General features: G+C 40.6%; 1 protein-coding gene across 1 annotated transcript in view; it reads left to right on the top strand.

Annotated features, from left to right (window-relative positions):
* Window positions 1-16,618, top strand: part of TOX4 (TOX high mobility group box family member 4) — a 39,857-nt gene that overhangs the window by 5,670 nt on the left and 17,569 nt on the right. The window contains exons 2-6 of the mRNA XM_033925290.1: window positions 7,966-8,034; window positions 9,464-9,700; window positions 10,288-10,548; window positions 11,222-11,449; window positions 14,156-14,236. Of these exons, the coding sequence (XP_033781181.1) occupies window positions 7,966-8,034; window positions 9,464-9,700; window positions 10,288-10,548; window positions 11,222-11,449; window positions 14,156-14,236 (876 nt within the window). The remainder of the gene's footprint in view (window positions 1-7,965; window positions 8,035-9,463; window positions 9,701-10,287; window positions 10,549-11,221; window positions 11,450-14,155; window positions 14,237-16,618) is intronic.

Here is a 16,618-nt window from a genome sequence, read left to right as displayed (position 1 = left end):
TGAAAGGCATCCACAATCTCCCTACTTCTTTCTGATTCCGCAGACGGAACATTCCAGTCCGCATCCGGCAGGTTGAAATCTCCCAACAGCAGAACCTCCTCTTCCTTCCAAACTTTTGGATATCCACAATCAGATCCTTATCAATTTGCTGCGATTGAGTCGGAGGTCTGTAGACTACACCCACGTAGATAGAAGATCCATCTTCTCTTTTCAGAGCAATCCATATCGCTTCTTCCTCTCCCCAGGTCCCTTGCATTTCGGTCGCTTGGATATTGATCTTTACATAGAGAGCTACTCCTCCACCTTTATGACCATCTCTGTCCTTCCTAAAAAGATTATATCCCGGTATGTTTGCATCCCATCCATGTGATTCACTGAACCATGTCTCTGTGATAGCAACAATATCTAGATCTGCCTCTAATATCAGGGCTTGCAGATCATGAACTTTGTTGCTTAGACTGCGAGCATTTGTGGTCATCGCTTTCCAGCTATTTTTCAGCGATAATCTCTTTTTTCGTATAGATTTTTGTGTCGTTTCACTTTCCGTTGCAATACTAAGAAATGAGTTGCTGATATTGCTTATGTTGCAGCCTTTACTACTATCACATCTTTTCTTTTGCAGGGGGTGGTCTCTATAATTGTCCTTCGTACATACACCACCCCCACCTTCTAGTTTAAATGCCTTGAAACATATTGTCTAAATTTCTCTGCAAGGTTTCTTTTTCCTGCTGTAGTAATATGTAGCCCATCAGTGCAATATAGCTTCTTGTCCTTCCATGTATTTCCCCATCCTCCTATGTACCTGAAGCCTTCTTGATGACACCAGGCTCTGAGCCATCTATTAAAGTCCTCTGTGTTTTTCACTCTTTGCTCTCCTTTTCCATATGCAGGCAGTATTTCAGAAAAAGCTCACTAGCCCATCCTATATTAAATTGCCATATACGGGGGACAGACTGTGCGAGTCTGTCCAGTATCGACCTTAGTTCTTCAAATTATGACATTTATTTTCTAATTAGAGATCCTCTGTGTTTAACCCATTCTTCTTTGAATTTCATTACTATTTTTCTTTCCACCACCTTTCTCGGGAGGCATTCCAGGCATCCACCACCTTCCGTGAAAAAGAATTTCCTAATATTATCCTAGCTCCCCACAATCTCAATTTCCCACCCTTTTACTAAACCGCGATAGCGATTATTAGTGCAGGGCGCCGTGCTGAATACTCCGGCACTACTCCCAATGCTCATAGAGTTCCTATGGGTGTCAGGAACTGTGCTAATAACTTCTATCGCAGTTTAGTAAAAGGGGGGGGAGGGTTTATACCCTATTTCTAGGTCTTTGGGTAGGACCTAAATTAATGGCGTTTTTGCCAGTTGATACTGCTAAAAATCAGCAATCATAGTAGGCATCCAGAGGTTAGAAACATGATGGCAGATAAAGGCCAAATGTCCTATCCCCAGCATCCACTATCTTCTCATCTTCCTATGAGGCTCCATGTGCCTGTCCCTTGCTTTCTGTTCCCAGGACTCTCCCATTGGGATTGTTAGATTAAACTTAGGCTATTTCGTTTTAGTGTCCTACTGCTGTGCACTGTCGTGGACCATTGCGTCGAACCAGACTGGCATTTGCGCTCTTCATGGCCCATTGAACTAAGCAGCATCCTAATCTCAGACAAAGATCTTGTTCAGCATCCAATGGAATAGATTTCTGTATTTAGCTTATGCTTCCAATTGTAGTACAAGATGCGTTACATTAAACTTAGACAATATGAGTGGCATAATAAAAAAAAAAAAGGCTAGGTCCGTTTTGGGCCTAAGTCGTCCAAAGTTCCTTCTCGTCCAAAAATTCGTCCAAGCCTAAAATGCCTTGAAAAAGACCTTTTAGTCATGGGAGGGACCAGCAAAATGATAGACTGGCCACCCAGACATGGCAACAGAGTAGTGGGTCACCTTACAGGGCATTGCTATGAACTTCACAAAAAGGGTGCCACATAAACATCGCACCACAACTTCCTTATAGGTCATGGTGAGCCACCCCAAAACCTACTATACCTACCTGTCTACTATCCCAATAGCCCTTATGGCTGCTGGTGGCACCTATATGGCAGTACAGTAGGGTTTTGGTGGGTGCACATTTTTCACCATGAATGCAGTGGTTACAGTGGCTTATGGGCCTCTATGGTTCACTAGCCCACCCCCCAGACAAGAGATCTATGGTATCTATTCATTACAATAAGCTGTCAGTGGACCCCTGATCTTCTTAAATTTATTATAATTCCCTTTTTGAATAGCAATTATGCTTTCCATTTTATAAATGTGACATAACGAATTCCACCAGAAGTTATAATTTAAACTACTGCAGTTTTTTCAATTACTTGTGATATGTTGACCTGTCATTATCAATAAAAGTTTATTGTTTGATGAAATCTGACTCCTTGTTCTCATTGACATACCGAGTAGAATCGTATCGTATGATAATGCTACATGATTCTCCAATAAACAATTAATTTGGGATCAAATTGATTTCCTAAAGGCCATGATAAAGGGACAATAGAAAAGTAAATGATCTAGAGTCCCTGCTTCAAATTTATAATGCCAGCATCTATTACACTTAGAGCTGTCTTTGAGGCCAGTCTTTGGTTTTTTATTTATAAATCCTGTTATCAATTTATACCACTGTGCGGCTTGGTGTCCCAAGAAATCCGCCTGAAAGCATAAGAATTCCAGACTATATTGATTACTAAGATCTTTCCATTCAGGGAACCCCTCCTGAATAGCCTGCTTCAGTTGCAATCATTTAAAACTTTGTGTTTTATTAAGACCATATTTTTGCTGCAACTGTGAAAAATCAAGCAGTTTACCATTTGAAATAACATCATCTAAAGTCCGTATATCTGCAATAATCCAATGCTTCCAGACGATTTTATTTTATTTTATTTTTTATTTTTTATTCTTTATTCATTTTTTAATCTTACAAGTGTACAAATAATAAAACATTTAAAATTAAATACATCACTTGAATTTCTTTCTAGTATAACATCAAATAAATAAATTTATTCCCTTCCACCCCCCTTTTTCTTTAACATTGTTGTTTGATGAAATCTGACTTTTTGTTCTCATTGATGTACCAATCGTATCATATGGTTACTATTTTATATTAATAAGATTATATTGTGTGTATATGAAAATTGGATGGAAGAAATTGCGCTACAATTAGTACTATTACTATGGTGGTGGGATCTGGGGCGGAGTTTGGGCGGGGGTATTCTGTTGGTATTTGTTAGGCTTAGGGGGTACTTGGCTTGAAGAAGTTGAGAAACATTGCCCTAGAGGAAAGAAGGGACAAGAGGAATATGATTCAAATGTTCAAACACTTGAAAGGTATTAAAATAGAACCAAATATTTTTAATCCAAATACCTAAATATTTTAATCCATCTTCTTTCCATACAAAGGAAAATGAGTCAAATAATCCTTTAATAGTACAATGCACATTAAGTGGCAGAATTTCTGATTTACTCCAATTGATCTTATATCCTGAAAATTTTCCAAATTTCTCTATCAATTCAAGCAAGCATGGAATGGAAGTTTCTGGATTCCTCAAATAAAACAGTATATCATCTGCATAGGCAGAGACTTTGTATTCCCAGTCTGTTCGAAGAATACCCTGTATCCCCTTTGCTTGTTGAATAGCTAATAACAAGGGTACTAATACAATATCAAAAAGCAAAAGAGTTAATGGACAGCCTTGTCTAACCCCCCTCCGCAAGTTAAAACACTCTGATAAATTATTATTAATATACAATCTTGCAGTTGAGGAGTTATACAATGATTGAATCATTTGTATAAATCCAGACCCTATACCAAACCATTCTAGAGCTTGATACATAAAGGTCCATTCCACCCGATCAAAAGCTTTCTCTGCATCCAAGGACACAGAGAAAGCTGGTTCATTCATGGCTTTTGTTAAATTTAACATATGAAAAGCCAACTTGTATTACTAGAGGAATGCTTCTTTGCAACGAATCCAGTTTGGTGCATATGAATGATAAAAGGGAGAGCCTTAGCCAACCGTAAAGCCAATGTTTTAGCTAAAAGTTTTCCATCTACATTAATTAGTGAAATAGGCCTGTAGTTTGAAACCAAAGTTGAATCTTTATTTGGCTTTGGTAAAACTATTGTTAATGATTCTGCCATAGTACCTGTGATGCAACCTTTAGTTAGTTGATACTGATATAAATTTAATAAATAGGGTATTTTGAAATGATTTGTAAAATTCAACAGTAAAACCATCACCACCTGGAATGGATCCAACTCTAAGAGACTTCAACGCTATTTCTTTTAATGATATAGGCTCATCTAAACTTTTTTTTATATGCTCAGGAATTTTCGGCCCAACAATTAGATTCAAAAATTCTAAACCATCTTTTTCTTTATCATCATAAGGCTCAGAAGAATATAGGTCTTTATAAAATTTTAGAAATTGATTTAAAATATTTCCAATTCTAGTATGTGTATCTCCTTTCTCATCCTTTATAGCAATAATTTTTGTTCTTCTTTTCTTTGCTTTAAGATAATTTGCCAATAGTCTTCCTGCCTTATTTGAGTTTCCAAAATACAAAGTTTGATGAGAAAACAAATCTTTCCTTACCAATTTTGAAGATATCTCATTATATTTACCTTTTGCTTTTAATAAAGGGTACTTTGCTCCCATTTGTCAATTAATTTAGTTTCCAAATGTTTAATTTCTTTTTCCAAATTAGAAAATTGTTTTTTAATTTGTTTTCTAATATAAGCTGAATATGAAATAATATTACCTCTCATAGTAGCCTTAAATGCATCCCATAAAGTTTCTATGGTAATATCTTCTGAAGTATTAAATTGAAAAAATTCCATCATTTTTAATTTAAATTCTTCAAGGAAATTTGAATCTGCGATCAATGTATTATCGAATCTCCATACAGACCTACTATTATCTTGCTCATTAAATTGAAATTCAATCCATGCTCCACCATGATCAGATAAAATGATAGGATCTATGGCAGCTTTTGTTACTTGTTGTACCATTTGATTCGAGACAAAAATATAATCTATTCTTGAAAAGGATTTATGAACTTGTGAGCAAAAGGAAAATTTCCGATCATCAAAATGAAGCCATATATTTTTCAAATCACAAGAATTCACCAAATTATCTAATCCTAGCGACTTCATTATCCTACTTGGTTTTTTGTCCATTATTGTATCCATAACAGCATTGAAATCTCCTGCCACTACTAAATTCGAAGCAGCCAGTGGGAGTAATAACTGTTGCAATTTCTTAAAAAATTCAATTTGATTCGTATACACATTAAACAATTCCAGGGTATTATTTCCCATGCTCATTTCCACATATACCCATCTTCCCAAGGGATCAAAATCAATTAATTTAAAATTAGCTGTACATTTTTTGTTTACTAGTATAGCAACTCCTGCTTTTTTGCCAACTGCAGGGGCAATGAAACTTTGTTTTACCCAAACCCCTTCGAGCTTTTTTGACTCCACTAATGATAGGTGTGTCTCCTGTATGTAATATATGTCAGCATTTTGCTGCTTTAAAAAGGCAAGCATTTTTTTCTTTTTTATTTGATGATTAAGGCAATTGACGTTTAATGAGAAAATTTTAATCTCCATTATAGATTCCAAATCTCAGACACTTGATCAAACATAGATATTTATGATTATTAAAATTAATATAGACAGACACCATTTTCATACACATCCATATTTCTCCCCACCCAACCCCTATTCCCTTACCCTCCCCCCAACCCACTAAATGATACGAATACTTGAAAGCGCTTATCAGGACTTAACACCCAAAAAACTCCCCCAGGCACATATAAATAATTATACTAAAAAAATTAAAGATTTTTGTCATTTTCAATGGTGACAGCTAATTGAATTAACTTAACTGACAAATAAAATAGTTTAATAGATAAGTATTCTAACTCATTACATACCTTATATCTAAACAGATCAGGGTAGAAGATAAAACCATCATATAAATTGTAATCTTTAAATATTATTTCATTAATTAAATCAAAGACCTTTCAATTAATTATAACATATAATTATAAATCAAATTAAAAGTATTTAATAAGTTAATAACCAATTATCATGTCCTTCTAAAAGCAAGTTCCTATCATTCCCAACTTTAATATAATATTTGAGAATTCCACAGAATAATTATATATAAAAAGATCAAACATCACTCTTATAACAATCATCAAATTAAATTATTTACTTTTAACAAAAAAAGGGGTTGCCTTTCAAAATATCACAAGTAATTGGAAAAACTGCAGTAGATTAAATTATACCTTCTGGTGGAATTCGTTGTCACATTTATAAAATGGAAAGCATAATTGCTATTCAAAAAGGGTATTATAATAAATTTAAAAAGATCTGGGGGCCATTGACAACTTACTGTAATGAGTAGACACTATTTTCTATTGAAAGTATATTTGCAAATGGGGGGAGGAGGGTGAATTAAAGTTTTACTATAGGTTTAATCAATAGTAAAGAATATTTATATTTGTATATTTTTGATTGAATGCTAAAGGAAAGGGTGGGTGGGAAGGGAATAAATTTATTTATTTGATGTTATACTAGAAAGAAATCCAAGTGATGTATTAAATGTTTTATTATTTGTACACTTGTTGTAAGATTAAAAAATGAATAAAGAATAAAAAAAAAAGACCAATGCTGGACAGACTTCTACAGTCTGTGTCCTAGAATTTATTTATTTACTTTCTTAAAAAAAATGTCTAGCCCCACTTCTAGGCGATAGAGTGTCTAGAATTGGAAGGAAAAGAGAAAGTATGCCAGTGTTTTAATCATGAAGTGGAATCTGTGTAAAATGTCAGATATAACTCTGGCCACCTTATCGGTCAACTTTATAAACAGGTTTAAATCAGAATACAGCTGATAGAAAAAGTTTGTATGGATGTGAATCCTAGCGGGAGGCAAACCTTCTCCCACCACTAGTGTTAGAAGTAAGTTTTGCTTTATTCTTGTTCTTAAACGCAGATTTTCAGAATCGAGTTTACTGTGGCCAGAGTCTTTCACTCAATGGAAAATCCTAGCTATCAAATTCAAATGTTATACAACCGTATTTTGATTAGTATTGGATTTCATTTTGAAATGTATCTTTGTGATATCTGCCTTATCCTGGCCAGTATACCCAAGTCCTGATTTTGTATTTGTGGAGATAACTGGTAATTAAGTTTAACTCCAGTGCTTACAGCCTGTTTAACCATCAAGTTCCAAGCAAGTCATAATAAAGTTTTAGAATATAAGGGCCTGTTTTATGAAGCCGCAAGAGCGGCTGCGGTAACGACCCCGAAGCCCATAGAGATTTAAAGGGCGGCGGGGCCGTTGCCACACAGCAGCTGCTAGTGCAACTTCGTAAAACAGGGGGCAAGTCATAACATTATAAAAATATAAATCCCTCCCGTCCCAGCTGCTACAAACAATTTTTTACCCCCCTTCCCCACGCATAACTCTTCTCATATCCCTGGTGGTCCAGCGATGTATGGGCAGGAGCAAACTTTCCGTGCTCCTGCACTGCGCCCCTCCTTCTCACCCTCCGATCTGGCAGCCATTCAGCAAGTGGCGCCAGGCTGGAGCTTGAGAAGCATGCCGGTGCGCCGCTGGCCACAAGATCAAAGGGTGAGAAGGAGAGGCGCAGGGCAGGAGCGTGGAAAGTTTGCTTCTGCCCATACACTGCTGGGCCAACAGGGATGCGATAAGAGGTATGCGGCAGAAGGGGAGTAAAAAAATTATTAGACCACCAGAGGGGAAAGAGGGTACATCTAAAATTGCATGTAAGATGGTAAATTATTCTAAAGTTCAGGGCCCTTACCAAGTATTTCATGTGCTCACTAAGCAGCAAAGGCTTATATAGCTAGGGGGTTTTGACTCTTGTTTCTTTTCCAGTTCCCTGGGGGTAGTGACAATTACTTGACCATCACCGGTTCAAGCCACCCCTTCCTCACTGGAGCCGAGGTGAGTGAGAACTTTCTTTGCTTAGACACCTGCATTTATCCTTGTGTCACAGTACTAACTTATTTATAGTGACTTATACCTGGTTGGATGATAAATGAAGAACCTTCAACATGTATAATTCCCATTCATCGTCAGATACCTGTACCCATTATATCATTCCTCAACCCTGAGATATCCTGTCTGTCTGTCCAAATTAGATTGTAAGCTCTTCAGAGCAGGAACCATCTATTGAATGTTAAATGCACAGTGCTGCATACGCCTTTCAGCACTATAGAAATAAGTAAGTACTGTAGTAGTAGGAAGTGCTTTGTTTAGAACAAAGGGGAAGTCCACTGACAGGCCCACTGCATAAGTGACAGTTTTGCTTCATTCACACACAAGGATCTCCCTTCTGAAAAGCTAGCATGGGAGAAACGTCGAGTCTGCATTTCTGTGCTAAGAGGAGTTACTTTCTGGCTTTATAAGGAATGTGTGAGGTACACCGGAGTTTTGTATAGAAGCTGTTGTAGAGTGAGGGCTTATGATGTGAGACTGTAAGGGGCAAACTCAGGGGGACCAGTAGAAAATATATTACCTGAGAAAAGGTGGTGGGTACATGCAGTGGTTTATCAAGGGCGCCCGGAGCAGTGTTATCCTGCCCCTCCCCCCTTCCGTGCTTTCACCCCTTCCACGTACCTTTTTATCATCGGCGTGAACAACCACCAACGTGCCTGTGTCAGCTTCAGCGCTCTCTCTGACGTCACATCCTAGGTGCGGGTCCTGGAAGTGACGTCAGATAGAGCGCTGAAGCCGACCTGTGCAGCAAGTTGGTAGCTGCTCATGCTGAAGTTAAAAAGGTACGGGGGAAGGGAAGGGGCGTGGGTACTGCAGGGGGAGGAGAAGGAGGGGTGCCTAAGATGGTGACCGGGGGACGACTGCCCCCTCTTATTACACCATTGGGCACATGGAACAGTTCTCCACTGGAAGTGGTAGTAATAGACAGTAACAGGATTCAGGGAAACCTAGGATGGGTGCAGATGATCCTCAGTGGTTGGGGATGAGAGGTCAAGCCTGGGATAGGCACAGAGAATCTTGGAATGGGCTAAGTGAAGCTTGGAATGGGCCCATATGATTCTCCAGCAGTGAGGGGTAAAGCCTGGAATGGGCACACAGGATTTGTGGTGGTAGAGAGTAAGAGGTCAAACTTGGGATGGACAGAGGATCTTTGATGGTGGAAAGTGAGAGGTAAACCCTGGGATGGGCACAGAGGATCCTTAGCTGTAGCATAAGGGAGATCAAACTGGAGATAAATAGGTTTATGGTATCTCCATGGAGAATGGGGCAGTGACTGACTGGTGATAGAATTCTTGAAGTGCCATCCATCTCCAAGTTTTCATGTGGTTGATTTTGTCTATTTGTTTGTTTGTTTGTTTTTATTTTGAAATCACAGACGTTTCACACCCCAAACCTAGGTGATGAGGAGTTCGAGCTCCCACCCATCTCACTGGATGCCGATCCCACGTTGGCAGTCTCTGATGTGGTCAGCCACTTTGATGACCTGGGTGACCCTACCCATGAAGGCAGCTTCTCAGCCCAGTATGGGGTGCAGACGCTGGAACTGCCAGTCAGCATGTCTCACGAGGTGATGGAGCAGGCCGGCGGGCTCCTGAGCAGTGGATTCTCCATGGTGAGGCTTGGGAGAGGAGTGGAAGACACTCTTTCCTCATGTTTACCCTATCGAGAATGCATATCTCTGCTTCACTATTATATGGTTCCTATTTGTTTCTTAGCTGCACAAAGCTTGTCTTATTCAATCAGTGCTTGAGGCTCTTGGATTGCCTGTTCACACACTTGATGCCAACACAGAGACTTCCACCAGGACCGCTAAGCAGGGTTTTCTCTTCTTATGGTTATGTAGAGCAGCGGTTCTCAACCAGTCCTCGGGATACACCTGGCCAGTCAGGTTTTTAGGAGACCCACAATGAATATGCATGCGAGAGATTTACATACAGTGGAGGCAGTGCCTTCAAATTTATCTCGGGTGTATTTATTGTGGATTTCCTGAAAACCCGACTGGGTTGAGAATCCTTGGATAGAGAATGGAAACCTCTTGCCATTCATTCTAAGTGTCATGTAATGTTGGAAACTCCCAACTTGGGCCCTTTTTTGGGCTGCTGTTGAGGTACATTAGGGAGCCCCATGGCCTGGAAGTGTGTGTGAGAGGTCTGTAATCTCTGGGTCTTTCCTCTCCCCCTTCCCCTTTAATTCCTGTAGGAACTGGAGCACACTATTGGAACGCAGTACAGTGCCAACCCCCCCGTGACCATTGATGTTTCCATGGCTGGCCTGACCTCAGACTTGCTAGCCCATGGGCAGCTAACTACTATCGACCAGTCGGAGCTGAGCTCCCAGCTGGGCCTGAGTCTGGGGGCTGGGGCCATCCTGCCTCCGGTTCAGTCGCCGGAGGACCGTCTCTCAACCACACCATCCCCCACTGGTTCACAGCACGAGGATGAGGCTGAGGAGTTCCGACAGGTGAGACTGCAAAGGGAGGAGAGCAGTATTTGACCACCTCACGTGTGTCTGTATTGAGTACTGTAACTTAAATTAGGACTCCTCCATTTGTTAGCATGTGAAAAGTGAAATTAAATTAAAGGCGAGCCAGAGAATAAAGGCCACATGATGATGCTCTCTGGCCACATTATGGTGTATCTCAAACTAGCTACCTAGAACAACTGTGTTTGGAGGGCTAGACTCATTTCCTAGACGTTCTCTGACCTCCTGCTGCCCCTCATGTTGTCTGGTTGCTGGGGCTACTGCAGAGGTGATGTCCACAGCCCTCCAGTGCTTCTGCTATGCCTTCTGATTCCTGTAGCATCACTGCACATGTACAGACTCTGCTTCATGAGACTTATGTCTAACCAGAAGGAGGAAGATCTGATTGTTACACTGTAGAAATACCTATGTAGGTTCATCTGAGCATCACGCTCTGTGCCCTTTCACTAAAGACTGCTGGTGCTGTGATGGGGATATAGTGGAAGTGGGAGGTTCAAAAATGGGGATGAACCCTTTAGATAAAAGCACGTGAGCTTGCACCTGTGATGCTACCATTCTGATTTGAATCTGAAGAGCAGCTGGGGGAAGAAGATACCTTTTCTTTTCTGCTGCAGTTCAGTAAATTTACCAGTGATTCCCTTCCCCTCCACAGATAACGGTGCCCAAGGTTGTGACAGTGGAAACGGGCAGGAAGCAGAAGGCACCCAAGAAGAAAAAGAAGAAAGACCCCAATGAGCCGCAGAAGCCCGTCTCAGCTTATGCTCTCTTCTTTCGGGACACGCAAGCTGCTATTAAGGGCCAGAACCCCAATGCTACCTTTGGAGAAGTGTCGAAGATCGTGGCTTCCATGTGGGACAGTCTGGGAGAGGAGCAGAAACAGGTGAGGGATAGATTTGGGAGAGGGGCAAGGACATACAAAGTGGGGGGAGGCTTGGGAGAGGGACAAGGACATGCCATGGGTGGGGCCTAGAAGAATTGCAGGGGCAAGATACTTGTGGTCTAGGGGAGGGGCAAGGGGTGGGGACTGGAAAATTGCAGAAAAGGGAGGGGCAGGGCCTGGGAGAATAATAATAATAATAAATCTTTATTTTCATACCGCAATACCTTTCAGTTCTATGTGGTTTACAGTAAAGAAAAGCGATAATGCATCAGTAGCATGGAAATTAAATACAAAATCGATAAAAACATCAGACAAATTTTATCAAATAGATACATTTTTCCTAAAATCTTGATAGGAATAATTAATCTACTTTAAAGTATTACAGCTCTCCCTCTGGATTCACGGCTTCCCTACTCGCAACTTCAGTTATTCGCGATTTTTTTTTTTTTTTCTTCTTCTTCTTTTTGCAGGCTGCCCGGACCTTACCTGGTGGTCTAGCGGTGATGCGGGGCAGGAGCGATCTTCCTATGCTCTTGCCCCGTGCAGAGCTGTCATCAAAATGGGAACTCAAGGCAGCCATTTTGATGACGGCTCTGCACGGGGCATCAGTTTAGGAAGCTCGCTCCTGCCCCGTGTCACCGCTAGACCACCAGGTAAGGTCTCATCTGTGAGACTCATTTTTTCCCTCTGATATAACAGGCGAACATAAGAAATGCCATTCACCGGATCAGACCCTAGGTCCATCCTGTCCGGTGACCCGCACACGCGGAGGCCAGTCCCGGTGCTCCCTGCTAAAGACCCTGTTTACCCGTACCCCTCAATATGTTTTACAAGGAGGTGTGCATCCAACTTGCCCTGGAATCCTGGAATGGTGGTCTCCGACACAACCTCCTCCAGGAGAGCATTCCAAGCGTCCACCACTCGCTGAGAGAAACAGAACTTTCTGATATTTGTCCTGGGCCTGGTGCCCCTCAGTTTCAGTCCATGACCCCTTGTCCAAGTCACATTTGACAATGTGAATAATGATGTTTTTTGCTGTATTTTGTCGAATCCTTTTAGTATTTTGAAAGTCTCTATCATATCCCCTCGCAGCCTTCTCTTCTCGAGGGTGAATAATCCCAGTTTTCCGAGGCGTTCATTGTACCTCAAATTCTCAAAGCCTTTTACTAGCTTCGTGGCTCGCCTCTGCACCCTCTCCAACAGGGTTATATCCTTCTTCAGATAGGGAGACCAATGTTGGATACAGTATTCCAAGTGTGGTCTGACCATAGCTCTGTAAAGCGGCATTATGACGTCCGCCTATCTGCTCGTGATTCCCTTCTTTATCATGCCCAACATCCTGTTTGTTTTCTTTGCCGCCGCTACACATTGAGGAGATAGTCTTAGAATCTCTAGCATGCTTTTTGTTATTAATGATTTGTCAGTTACAAAAACTAAGAGAGAGGAAAGTGAGAGTGGAACATCTTCATCTTCCACATTATATGGGAGCAAATTGTGAACGTACAAGTTAGCAGATTAGCTGGACCTCTCTCTGTTGATCAGATAATGATTTGAAATCAGTTTAATATTCTCAGAATTTATTCAGCCTTTGCTGCCAACTGCAACGTGAACAAGTCCAGAGAGAGAAATGTTCTGTAACTTTTCCTTTGCACACAGTTACTGCAGAGAGAATCTGGAATTTGAAGTGCAAGCTGTGTTCTTTCTATCAATTCTTAGAATCTCTGAGTCATTCTCATTCTGTGGTTCCTATGACACAAGCTGCAGAAAGAACTTTTGGTGCTGTAGCATCATGGGAGCTGAGCGCATACCATAGCGACGTGTAGCTGAGTAACAGAGACAGCCTGAGTCAGGGAATGATTGATGGAGAATCCACACACTTGGGTAGCTCCTAAAGGGCAGGGAGATGATACCGCCAGAGACTACATTCTGAACTTCCTTTTCTAATGCCACTTTAAAACATGAGTAAAAAATTGAGGTGTAACCAGTAAAAATGGAGCTGATCTGAGCTAAAAGATCACAGAGCAGAGATGCACCAAAGCACAATCCAGCAGGCTCATTTCTAAACACAGATCTTAATATCCAGAAGGATTTTAAGGGACAACATAAGGAAAAAAAGTGAGGCGTAAATCACGGGGAAAGTGTGTGAGAATCTAGAAAGGAAAATGAGAGTGAAATGGGAAGGAAAGGAGCTGAAGAGTAAGACTAAAGGACTAATTCAGGAAGTTAACTAAAACCTACCTTTATGACAAATTCCTCTGATTTATCCTCCCTCCTCCTCCCCTCTCTTCTGACCTCTCTCCCTAGACCCTACCGCCTTATGTAACACTGCTATCTGTAACGCCGCTGTATCTAACTTATAGCAAATGTAACTACTCTGAACATATAACCTAGCTGCCAAAATAACTTCACCGTATATTTATTGTCTAAAATGTAAAGGTAATTTGACCGAATATGTATCGTCTAAAATATTAAATGTAACATTAACGAAATTGTAACTTTGCTGTAAATGTACAGTCTGTTCATCTGTTAACCGCATAGAACTTCCATGGTAATGCGGTATACAAGAATAAAGTTATTATTATTATTATTATTAATTTCCTAGAGCTTGAGCGATAAGCACACTGTACCTGATCCTGCTGCTGTATTTACAGGCTTTGTTCTTCTTTCTCGTGCCCCTCTTTTCCCTGTTTGTTTAACCTTGCCCAGGTTTACAAGAGAAAGACTGAAACAGCCAAGAAAGACTATCTGAAAGCTCTGGCTGAGTACAAGGCGAACCAGCTCTCTCAGGTAAAGGAGGGATAAATAACGGACCCCCCTGATGCTTGTAACAGGGGCAAGGGAGTGTGTGGGAGAGATCTGGGTTGGATTATTCTAGTCTGTTATTTATTTATAATCCGAACTAGTCTCACAATAGATTCTAGGTGGGTAACAACACTTAAAAATATTGTGTCCATACAAAATGATTCATTTAGCAATCATTAAAATTTATAACAATTTTTTGAAGATATAACGGGAAGAAACTTTTCTTGGAGCTCCTTTTACCAAGCTGCATTAGGCTTTTTTATTGCCGGCCGTGGCATAGAATTCCTATGAGCGTCGGAGCTAATACCGCCATAGCCTTAGAGGGGTTAGTGCAGAAGGAGATAATAGTTACTAGATGAGCCATTTGGCCTTTATCTGCCATCATGTTTCTATTTTTCCAAAGCTTTGTTCCTATAAACTCAAAAGATTTGATCATCAAAGATTTCAAACGACCATATGAACTTATAGAATAACCAAGCCTCAATTACTGTTTATACCAGGAGGTAACTCTTTTGATTGGGAAAGTTATATACAGTGGAACCTCGGTTTGTGAGTAATCTGGTTTGCGAGTGTTTTGTAAGACGAGCAAGACACTCGGCAAACTTTTGCCTCGCAAACCGAGCATGTTCCGATTTGCGAGCACCTCCCCCCCCCCCCGCTCTAACTGGCATCGCACCCCCCCGAACCGGCATCGCAAACACCCCCCCTGTGAGAACCGCTTCGCATCCCCCATGCTGAAAGCGGCATCTGCCCGCCCTTCCTCTCAAACACGCTCCTTACCCCTTCTGCTGGTTGTGAGAGTAAAAGCAAGCTCCCGCCTCTTGCCTGGGCTGGGCCTTGAGCATCTGCGCATGCTCAAGGCCTTCTGGCTTTCGTTCTCTCTCCCTGAATTAGCGTTTCTCAAAAAACAGCAAAGTGACATTGGCAGCAAAACAAAACCCAAATAAACTTTTCCAAATTTAAAGAGCACTCGGCTTATTCCAAAAATATGATAAACAAAACCAAACTAAAATCCTATAGTAATCGCATTATAAAAGCCAAAAATACGGCAGCCCATTTTCAAAACAAAAAATGTTAACCCCCCCTATTAACCTACTCCCTCTGCTCAAAAACTCATCTTCTTTCAAAAGAAAATAACTAAAATTAGGGAACAAATCAAGACCAAATCAACAGTCAAACTAGCAGACATACACAATGACAGCAACGCATTGCTTTCCAAATGCTCAAAGTTCAATCTTCCTACATTAAACAACATATAGCGACTACTTCAAACAATCAATACAAAAGGATCACAGAGCGAGATCATTCCGCCGTTCATCTTGAAGCATTTCTTTTCTTTTTTTGGCCCGTTCATGCACAAATTGGTCATTAACAGCTACCATACCTAATACCTGGAAACATTCAATTATTCACCCCATCATCAAAGGATCCAAAATCCAGCCTTTCGGACTGCTCCAACCATCGGCCAATAGCAAACCTCCCATTTTTGGTGAAACTTACCAAAAGGGTGGTCTTTAACCAAATTTCAGACTTCATTGAAACAACAAAAGCACTACACCCCAATCAAACCGGTTTTCATAAAAACCACTCAACCAAACTCTCCTTACTTGGTCTAGCAACTACTGTCTTGTACTATCTAGATCACCACCAGTCCATCATACTTATTTCCCATGACTTATCGGCCGCGTTTGACACTATAGATCACCAATTACTACTCCCACAGACTATCCTCTATAGGCATTAATGATCAAGTCCTTGACTGGTTCAGAACCTACTTTACCAACCGCACTTCTCAAGTACTATTCAATGAATCATCATCGGATACCTACATAAATAATCATGGAATTCCTCAGGGGTCCATTCTGTCCCCACTTCTATTTAATATTTATCTTGCTCCTCTTCTGCCATTGTGCCAATCAATTGGTTTTACTATCTTTACCTACGCCGATGATATTCAGCTTCTTCATCCCAGACCCATTGAATACCTCTGAAATTGAGAATATTAATCAAAAACTCAAAGCTGTAAGCATATGGTTAAATGATAACATGCTGGCCCTGTGTATCCCTAAAACGAAAACTCTGCTCTTTCCATGGAAAGAAGGCATCACATTGTGCTCACCAATTTGCATTTATGACACCGCTCTGAAAATAGTCCCAGTTGTAAAAATATTAGGCGTCATAATTGATTAGAAACTGAATTTCCACAATCAAATAAGCGCGATGGTTAAAAACTGTTTCTTTAAATTACGAATGATTCGTTCCCTGGCAAGCTGCATCGATCGCACATCACTCAACATATTGGTCCATTCCATTATCATATCAACATTGGATTACTGTAATTCACTATTTAATGGTATTGCACAAAAA

This window comes from Geotrypetes seraphini, chromosome 16 (genome assembly GCF_902459505.1).
Source record: "Geotrypetes seraphini chromosome 16, aGeoSer1.1, whole genome shotgun sequence".
Taxonomy (NCBI): Eukaryota; Metazoa; Chordata; class Amphibia; order Gymnophiona; family Dermophiidae; genus Geotrypetes; species Geotrypetes seraphini.
The sequence above is the reverse complement of the archived record's forward strand: the minus strand, read 5'-3'. Positions and strand labels throughout refer to the sequence as shown.